At 44.9% G+C, this 9,887-nt stretch overlaps 1 protein-coding gene across 1 annotated transcript; it reads right to left on the reverse strand.

The window, feature by feature from the left end:
* Nucleotides 1–364: 364 nt before the first annotated feature.
* Nucleotides 365–9,791, reverse strand: efcab11 (EF-hand calcium binding domain 11). The gene is made up of 5 exons (XM_028957592.1): nucleotides 9,643–9,791; nucleotides 9,394–9,489; nucleotides 8,114–8,162; nucleotides 5,013–5,117; nucleotides 365–459 (listed from the first exon to the last, which is right to left on the reverse strand). The coding sequence occupies exons 1-5, from the start codon at nucleotides 9,706–9,708 to the stop codon at nucleotides 365–367; spliced, it is 411 nt and encodes a 136-aa protein (XP_028813425.1). The 5' UTR covers nucleotides 9,709–9,791.
* Between the last annotated feature and the right edge of the window lie 96 nt (nucleotides 9,792–9,887).

Genomic DNA, 9,887 nt, shown 5'->3' on the forward strand with positions numbered 1-9,887 from the left:
AAAAGTATATATTTGGAGTGTATATTTCAAAATGATCCTTCAGTTTGTTTGCTTCAAAACCACAAGTCTTTACACATGTAGGTGAGGGTAGGTAGTGCAATATCGATGTTAGTAATGAATCATAAGATGAAATATCACAATATTTTTTTGGCTGTCCCATCACTGGCTCTGTTTTGCAGCAATCGGCATCCCTGTACTACAAAGAACTTCAAACAATCAAAAGCAAAGTGTGTTTGCCACAACACAGTTGTGTCAGACTCCCCACCTGAATAAAGTGGATATGCCTCTCGGCAACGGGGATTAAGAGAGCGTGCGCTCTGTGGGGCGGCGTATTGACAGGAGGAAGAGGAATGACGCTGTGCTCCTACCTAAAAACCTCCAGCACCGTCCGCTCCGGCAGGCGCGGAGCCACTTGGGCGAGGGCCCGTTTGAAGTCCTCCAGCTTCAGGAAGCCGCGACCTGGGGAAGAAGAGCGCGGCGCTTTATACTCGGGAGGAGAGGCCGTGAAAGCACACGCCGCATTCGTCACATTCCACGCGTCCCCGCAGAAGGATTAGGCCATAAAACACAAACACAGCCTGTCTCCAGTACACCTGCACGAAAGCACCCCGGCCTCAGAAATTAATTTCGCCTCCCACAGCACCCTCCCCCAGCCGAAGGGAAGCAACAATCCTGCAAGGGGGAGAAAGAGCGATGGCGGAACGGGGAGACGGCATCAATCCTGAGGTGTCTCTGGAAGGCACTTCCTCCAGGCGTGGGGAACAGTCACTTTCAGTCTCAGACGTGCACCACTTTGATTAGCAGGAAATGGCTCCCCTGAGGTGCTTTAGAGCAGTAACATCCAAAGTCAGAGACCAAAGTGGAATCTATTTAGCACGTCTGCGGAATTGATGAGAGACGCGGCGGCGGCGGCTCTGTGAGCAGCAGGATTAAACCCGGCGACACAGAGCACTGCACTGTGCATGTCAACGCAGCAGACAGGGCAGCAGATAGCAGGGACGCCGCGCCAGGCGGCACCAGGCGGCCCAGCTGCTGGGACACACAAGCAGACGGCATCCACTACAAACGATGCACAGAGACAGAGCGGCACAATTGCCGTCATGTGGGGTAACGTGGGTGCAGATGAAGGGCTGTCGCTATCGACTGGTAATCGAGTAAATCGGCCCATTCTTTTGATAATTGCTCAGTGATAACTTGTTACACAGAAAAAAATATTATTATGATATTATGATAATGATTATTAGATAGTGATCTCTCTAGAGATTCAAGATTTAAGACCATATTCTAGTCTAGTCTAGTCTAGTCTAAAAAAATGAACAAAACCCATATTACCAAAATACAATAAATAACATACTAATATGAACAAAGTGGCATGTTTATGCAAATAAAGGATATGGACAATGGGACTGAAGGCATCAAAACTATGATTGAACACATGTGGAGTTATGTAGTTAACAAAAAAAGGTGAAATAACTGAAAACATGTTTTATGTTCTAGTTTCTTTGCTCTGATTACTGCTTTGTACACTCTTGGCATTCTCTCGATGAGCTTCAAGAGGTCGTCACCCGAAATGGTTTTCCAACAGTCTTGATGGAGTTCCCAGAGGTGTTTAGCACTTGTTGGTCCAGCTCACCCCAGACCATCTGGATTGGGTTCAGGTCCGGTGACTGTGGAGGCCAGGTCTACATAACTCCACATGTGTTCATTCATAGTTTTGATGCCTTCAGTGAGAAGGCATCAACATAAATGGTCATGAAAATAAGAGAAAACACATTGAATGAGAAGGTGTGTCCAAACTTTTGGCCTGTACTGTACATTGCACTTACCAACAGTGTTTCGTACATCTGAGATGGTACCTGAACAGGGCTGCCTGGTGCTCGCTTTATGCCCCCATGCCTTCAGAAGCACAAATAGGCTTTCAGGAGATTATTAAGACATCACATGGTCAAAGTGACAGGCAAAGATAATTTTCTAAATAAGCCGAGATTGGAAAAAGGCCAGTATTGAACTTGGCCAGCTCTGGTTAAAGAGAACTATAGAGAAAAGTCTGCAAGAGCGGAAATCAGCACCGTGCTGGCTTGCCTTGGCAAAACCATTTGAAAATGACAGGGTTCCAAACATGGCAGCTGGGCAGCCACGTCGCCTCAAGACAGAGGAGTAGCACTTATGCGCAGTTTCCCTTCAATTTGTTCCCGCTGAAGAGCGAGGATGGGGTGACATTACTGACGGGACGTTCAAACAGTTCATCAGCACACAGCTGCCCGTCCGGGCTCAGAAGGGACCCCTATTATTGGCATGCTGTCACGGCCAACAGACAGGCTAAGCCAAGACGGCGGGTTTAAGCCGAGTTTGCTGTGGGGAACAAAGAGTTCCTGTCCGTGGAATGGCTGCAATACTGAAACGTGCGCCTTTGCTTGAAAAACATCAAGACGGGCGGGATCGCAGAGCTGAATTCTCGCTAATTTCGTGCCGACTGACAAGGAACCGGTAAAGTTTGTACTGAGCTATCAAACGCAGATTTATCTTTTAATAAAGTCCAGTTTGGCGCTTCTTGTTAAATAAAGCTACTGCTTGGCATTCATCCTTCATGTGAGAAAAAAAAGTTGCTGCTCCCTCTGGTGAACCCAAAGCATTTAGGGGCAAAATTAAGATCAGCTTCTTAAACGCTTTGCTAAATAGCCTGGTTTTGTGCCCAAAAGAAGCCCCCATCAACCTCGTGCCTTTGAAGTTGGCAGCTCCCAGTGACAGAGATGTTTGAAATTTCAAAGGCGGTTTTTGATGCCTGTCCCTCTAGAGAGGATTACAAAGCCAGATCCAAGACAGGGGCTTCACAAAACAATACTTAGGCCTATACAGCGCCCTACCCAGGGATCTTATATTAATCGACTAAGCACATCAATAAATCATTAGCATTTAAATATTCTAACAGCCTAAACATTTTTGATTTTGATTCACATACATTGTTCAGTATGTTATGTCCATTATTGAAAAATAAAGTTGTATTTAGAGAAGCCCAAATCAGTGTATGATAAGAATTGAATGGTGTGTAAAGGATGGGAATATTGATGGCTAAATGAAGGAAACTGCGTAATGGTCTAACTGAACTTCAAAATCACACAGGAACCAAAGAGTTCAAATAAAGAAGATTAAGGCCTGGTTAAGAATGGAAAAAATTAACAGTAACCAGCACATGGTGAACACACATTCCTGATTGTGGATCTTCCCTTACACTACCAGCAGAAGGACTGGCCTCAACGTGGCGATGCCCATCTTGGTCTGTTGGTGGTCCAGTGATAACACGATTGTCTTCTTACTCAGAATCAGAATCATTTAATTTTATCATTCCTTTTCTCTCAGACACAGGGTACCTAATTCCGTTGTACTTGTTACAGTAAAGATATTCTGATTCTTGGTCCGTTGGTGGTTCAGTGATAACTCGATAGTCTTCTTACTCAAGGTGCACTAAACCTGTTCATGGATGGACGACAAAGAGGAATTTTCGAAACCAGTGAGACTGTACCCAAGTTTGAACATTGTGGCCCATGCTCAGGAAGCCTGGGACGTCAGTCACAGAGCTTAGACAGTTCTGCATGCAGTGCTCCAAAGTTCCCAGAAGGCACTGTGAGAGCAGCTCAGCAATTTCAGGGTTTTGGCCGTTGCAGGCAAAAGCAGCAGAACCAGCTACTGAATCCGCAGTTCAATTCTATTTCATACAAGCGCGCTGGGTGTCACGCGGCTTCCTTTAATGGCTTTCCTCAGGTCCCTGCTTTTCTAATATCAGGTACCATCTGATAACATTGAGTGCCAAATATATGCAGAACTGCCTGAAATCAGATAGGAGCAAATTTTCCTTTCCATAACATCAACACTTCAGAATACTAAATGAGGATCTATAAAGAGGTTGTGTTGAGGCAACCGAGCCGTTAATAGCATACCAACTCATCCCTGGTCCACGTGTGTTTTTTTTCTGAGCAGAATTTTTTAGTTTGTCATCTGCACAAGCTAGAATAAAATTCAACACCAGTCAAGTCCAGAAGAGGACTTGACAGACAACCCCACGTCTGGCAGAAGCGGGAAATCCGAAGCTTTAAAACACACCCAAACATGGCTTCTGAAACAAAACGGTTTTCCTCTGCTTAATGGCGGGTCAGTCGAGTTAATGAAGTAAGATCCCATGGCCATTTAAACCAGATTGAATCAAAGTCACCTGATACAGCCTGGCCACCCCCACTAACTCTCGAGCCGAAAAAAAATTCAGTCACAAAATTAATTAGTTAATTATACCCCTGCTTCTTTGGAACGGCCAACATACAGCTTCAGAGGAGGCAGGGCGCAGTCTATTGAGACCGCAAACCTATTTCTATGCGCTCGAAAGCAGAACAAAGACTTTGAAGGCAAGAAGATAAATTTCAGAGAACTGCTTAAATAAGCAGCGGCAGTACCTTTGCTGAGAAAGGCGCTTGGTTTGTAGTGCACTGACGTAAGGCATCGGCACACTGACTTACGATCGCATCGACCGCACTTACAGGCTTGAACCGGAGATGCAATATTGCATACGGTAAGAAGCCGGTAATGGAATTCCATGCTAATTCTTTATATGATTAGGCATGTGTGACTACATGCTGTTTAAAAAAAAAAAAACACACACTTGATTGCTGAAAGCATGGACCAATGCCCTGTAATGGGAGGAAGATGGGCCTAGTTGGACCTCTAGCTCCCTCTGCAGAACATCTGGGGAAGAACCACTGATCTCAAATGACTATCAACTAATTTATTAACAATTACCAAATCAAACTAAATTAACTACCTGGAAAGGTTGCTTTTATCAGCAGAGTACGGATTTCCACTGCTGGCTTAAGGCTCAAGGCTTCACCTTGAGAGAATGTAACTGAGGACTTGAACTCTGAGGACATGGACCGGTCTGACATTTAAAACGAGGTACTGTAATGCAGATTGCAAGAACAATGCGAGACGTGGGTACAAAGTTATGCAGATAAGGCGATGGAACCTACAGTGAGCATCAAACGCACTGAAGATCTGCATCGTCCTCTCATACGGGTCCTCCGCCGCCAACTTCGTCCCCATGAGAGGCACGAACCGCTCCAGAGGGACCCCTTCTGAGAAAGGCAGGGAGAACGAGAGAGAGGAGAAGGCGGTGAGCGAGAGGGGAGGAGAGGTGTCGGGTTTATTACAGAGCCCTCCTCAGAAGTGCATACGCTTCCTTTACATGGCAGTCATCTGAAAGCACTGTGTTTAAAGGAGTAATATCGCTCCCTCTTGCCCGCAGGGTAGTCATTTTTCTCAGAGAGCTGTTACTGAGATGAAAAGGGCAGGCTTGGGAACCCTAGACGGCGTTCCGTGGAAACGGGGAAGGGGGGGGGGGGACTGACTGCTGCTCGACGGACTGTGTTTACTGGGACCGTTTGGGGGGTTTTGATATGATGGTGCGAGCTACTGGGAGAGGACGGGGAAATAATTAATCGAGAGGACCGCAGGACAGGCTTTACGGCTCCCCTCTCTGTCTCCTTTGAGGAGCGTGCCAGGACAAACACAGGCCACCATGCAGTCTAGAAGAAAACGGGGCGGAGATTAACAAGATCCACTTAAAAATCACACATTTTATGGTTATATTATTTTATTGGGTTTAAAAAAAAAGTGAAGTGATTGTCATTGTGAAACGCTGCAGCACAGCACACCGTGACACAACTAAATGTGTCCTCTGACGGTGCTTTTTCTCAGTGGCACCTTGGTGGCTCGGGATTCGAACCGGCAACCTTCTGGTTCAGAATACGGGTTCCTTAACCGCTACGCCGCCACCGCCCACTGAGATGACTTTTCATCACTTATTACCAAACAGGATTTAGTGAGACTATCATGCATTTACTGGCACACACACTGAAAGGAAGAGTGTGTGTGTGTGTGTGTGTGTGTGTGTGTGTATATATATATATAAAAGCTGCCTGTCCCGGGTGGAGCCCGGTGAGGGCAGCCAGCAGAAGTCTGATTGCCATTCCCTCAGATACAGAGCCCATCAGTCACGGCGAGGTGGTATCCGGGCGGCCCCCGCCGCGGCGTGACGTGCCCAGCCACCCGCGCTGCCTGCCACCTCCCAGCGGGGAACCTCCCTCACGCGCCCACAGGGACGTGCACTGCAACATCTGGACGAGCCCTTTAAAACCCACACCAGTCTGTTGCACAGGGCCATGATGTGGTGGGGTGGGGTGTATCAGAACGCGAATAATATTTTATAGCCAATTTGCTGGTAAAACAGAGATATACTTTTCCCTACCACACCTCTACCCAAGCACAACTTCCAACTCACAATCACTAGGGCCCCATGAAATCCATTTTATATTCTTCCATTTTATTACTTCTGAATTTCATGCTTTCCATTATGAACATATTTATTCACCTAAAAACTGTGTGATTATGGAGTGGATGGGGAAATAAGAACAAATGCAATATGATAAATCACATTTAATCGCTGTTCAACAAAGTGCTTGGACATTTACTGTTTGCTTTTGTGAATCATCCCGCCTCCACAGGAAACGTTTTCAACAGATTCTGTTTTAAGATAAGATAAGATAAGATTTCTCGCAACGCAGATAGCCTAGTGGTTAAGGAAGCGGCCCCATAATCAGAAGGTTCAAATCCCGATCCACCAAGGTGCCACTGAGGTGCCACTGAGCAAAGCACCTTCCCCACACACTGCTCCCCGGGTGCCTGTCATAGCTGCCCACTGCTCACTCAGGGTGATGGGTTAAATGCAGAGGACACATTTCACTCTGTGCACCGTGTGTTGTGCTGCTGTGTAACACAAGTGACAATCACTTCACTTTTAAGACAAGATAAGATAAACCTTTATTAGTCCCACTAATGGGAAGTTGCACTGTCACGGCAGAAAGTGGATAGAACAAAGGTAATAGCAGTGAAAAGGTAAGATTCCGCGATTCCGTCCAGAATCCAGCAGCGAATCACATGTGCACATTGCTTTACATACATTATTAATTGTGGAGTTCTATCCTGGTTGCAGGAGCTGTAGGAATTATTGTAGGCAAAGCCATTCCTCTCTGGGCCATAACCAGGTCCAACCAGCATTCAGTGCACAGAGCAGCGGGACAGAAATGTAGGGTAAACACAGACAGGCAAAGACTCCGGGGCGTTCTGAGCAAACGGAAACGCTCTCTGCCTGCCAGCGCCTGTCGGAGGAGTCTAGCCAAGCCACCGCCACCGCCACCGTCAGCCCACTCCTACCCCACCATCACTAATTTAGCAATCACACGAAATCCAGAAGAGGAGCAATTTAATTCGCCGCGTGCTCCGAGCATGATTTAATGGTGGAATATTTCATCTCACCAAGCATGCCACTTTAACTAGATTATCTCCTGCTTTCCTACGGGCCAGTATACAAAAGCAATTTGCTTGTGGCGTAAAAACAAGAGACAAATTACGTACTAATCTGGGTCTTCAACCATTTAATGTCTACCTTTGCCAGCCTCCTTTTCATTCAGCGTTCCTGCCTGTCAAAGGCCCGGCCAAAGCCTATATGCATTTCATGCCAGAATTATTTACATCCTTTTGTGAGGCTGCCAGTAATTAAAGGAAATGTGTAAAACGATTACACAAAATCTAAGTCAAGCTTCCTTTCACTTCATCTCATTTCATTTCACCCTTGAGTGGAATAAAGCAAGGTTCTCCCCACCTAAATCTACGGGAAAATTTGCCTTATTACGCTTACATATTACAGCACTTTCGTCTCAGTTGGAGATACGTTACTTCAATTTACAACGATACAATGAACAGCTCGAGAAAATTGGGGGGACATTTGAATTACGGGAAAAAAAAGAATTTAATAAATCAGTTCAGTAACTCTGTTCAATGATTGAATGAGGTTTCAGGAGAAAGCAAACCCATTTATCTCATTTAAATCAAAAGGACTCTACACACATGTAGAGTCAATTATAAATGCCCCCCATTAGAACAAAACCATGCATTAGTTTAAAACACATTTGTAAAAAATAAAGCAATGTATCCCAAATGTATCACAAATTAAAAAAAAAAAAAAAAGAGTTATTAGGTTCCAAAAAACAAATAATTTGTCTCCAGCTCTCACCTGGTAGGTCTCCATGAGTTCCGTGTCCCATTATCATATCGGTTTCAGACTGAAAAAAAAAAGATTGTACTTAATTACAAAAATCACATATAGACTTCCCTTGAATGTGGTCAAACATTTAACTAATTTCCTAAAGGAAGGCAGATTGGAGCAACCTTCATGGTTAAAGTTTCCAAAAAAATCATCAGGTATATATTTTTTATTATCGCATATTGCGTGAAGAAAAACATAATTTTGCTTTATCGCTTTCCACTGCAGCAACATTTCTAGGGATTCACCAACACATTCCGAAGACAGAGATGTTCATATATATCAGTGTTCTGTTGCATGGTGTGCACATCACACTCGCCTATGAACCAGAAGACCTGGATTCTAACCCCACTTACTACCATTGTGTCCCTGAGCAAGACACTTAACCCTGAGTGTCATCAGAAAGACTGTCCCTGTAGCTAGTGATTGTAAGTCACTCTGGATAAGGGCATCTGATAAATGCCGTAAATGTATATATCAGGTCGTGATCCTTGTACAGTACAGGCCAAAAGTTTGGAGACACCTTCTCATTCAATGTGTTTTCTTTATTTTCATGACCATTTACATTGGTAGATTCTCGCTGAAGGCATCAAAACTATGAATGAACATGTGGAGTTATGTACTTAACATAAAAAGGTGAAATAACTGAAAACATGTTTTATATTCTAGTTTCTTCAAAATAGCCGCCCTTTGCTCTGATTACTGCTTTGCACACTCTTGGCATTCTCTCGATGAGCTTCAAGAGGTCGTCATCTGAAATGCTTTTCCAACAGACTTGAAGGAGTTCCCAGAGGTGTTTAGAACTTGTTGGCCCCTTTGCCTTCACTCTGCAGTCCAGCTCACCCCAAACCATCTCGATTGGGTTCAGGTCCGGTGACTGTGGAGGTCAGGTCTCCACTTTTTGTTAAGTACATAACTCCACATGTGTTCATTCATAGTGTTAATGCCTTCAGTGAGAATCTACCAACGTAAATGGTCATGAAAATAAAGAAAACACGTTGACCGAGAAGGCGTGTCCAAACTTTTGGCCTGTACTGTACCTCAAACCAGACTTACAAAAGTTTGCCAATAAAATGTATGTTGACAGGCTGACTGGGTAAAACGGTACGACGCCTCCCTCTAGTGGTAAAAAAGAATAATGGTTTCATCTCGACAGTTATCGCTCCCTGTGAAGCGGGCGGGTTCTGATGTTAAGTCACCTTCATTTTTAATCGTGTTGAAATAGCGAAACAAACAACAAAAAAAATCACCTTGGATGGCTTGTAGCCAAAGAGCATAACAACCGCAATCTTCAGGTCCTCTCTGTTTAAAAAGCCTTTCTTATCCACGTCACACAGGTGGAAAACCTTAACAGCGAGCAAGAATTGTACAGGATTTACACACCGGATGCATAAAAACGACCGAAACAGAATACGACTAATAATGTTTGTTATACATATATATTTGCAAACGCTAAACGCCATTGATCAGGGCTAAGAGCTGCAGAGTCGTGAAGGCACCTCTGTGAATCTTTTCTTGTCGATGTCGGTCATTCTCCTCTCGTCCCTCGACGGATGTCGTGACATTACTACAACTGAGTTACTGAGGCTACTTCAACTACAAGTGCGAATAGTTCAGACGCTCTGAGTTCAGACGCGGTGGTCCAGTGTACGGCGGTTGTCATGGGGAAGTCCGTTCCGTCGTCTGATTGGTTACGACGTCGACTCGGCAGTATCGAGGCACGCGATTGGTTTCGTGCTCGAAA

This window comes from Denticeps clupeoides, chromosome 1 (genome assembly GCF_900700375.1).
Source record: "Denticeps clupeoides chromosome 1, fDenClu1.1, whole genome shotgun sequence".
Taxonomy (NCBI): domain Eukaryota; kingdom Metazoa; phylum Chordata; class Actinopteri; order Clupeiformes; family Denticipitidae; genus Denticeps; species Denticeps clupeoides.

Coding starts and splice junctions, on each gene's coding strand:
- efcab11 (XM_028957592.1), bottom strand. CDS start 9,708: ATGTCACGACATCCGTCGAGGGACGAGAGGAGAATGACCGACATCGAC. Junction 9,490..9,642: donor ACAAGAAAAGATTCACAGAG/GTGCCTTCACGA, acceptor CTCGCTGTTAAG/GTTTTCCACCTGTGTGACGT. Junction 5,118..8,113: donor AACTCATGGAGACCTACCAG/GTGAGAGCTGGA, acceptor TGCCTTTCTCAG/AAGGGGTCCCTCTGGAGCGG.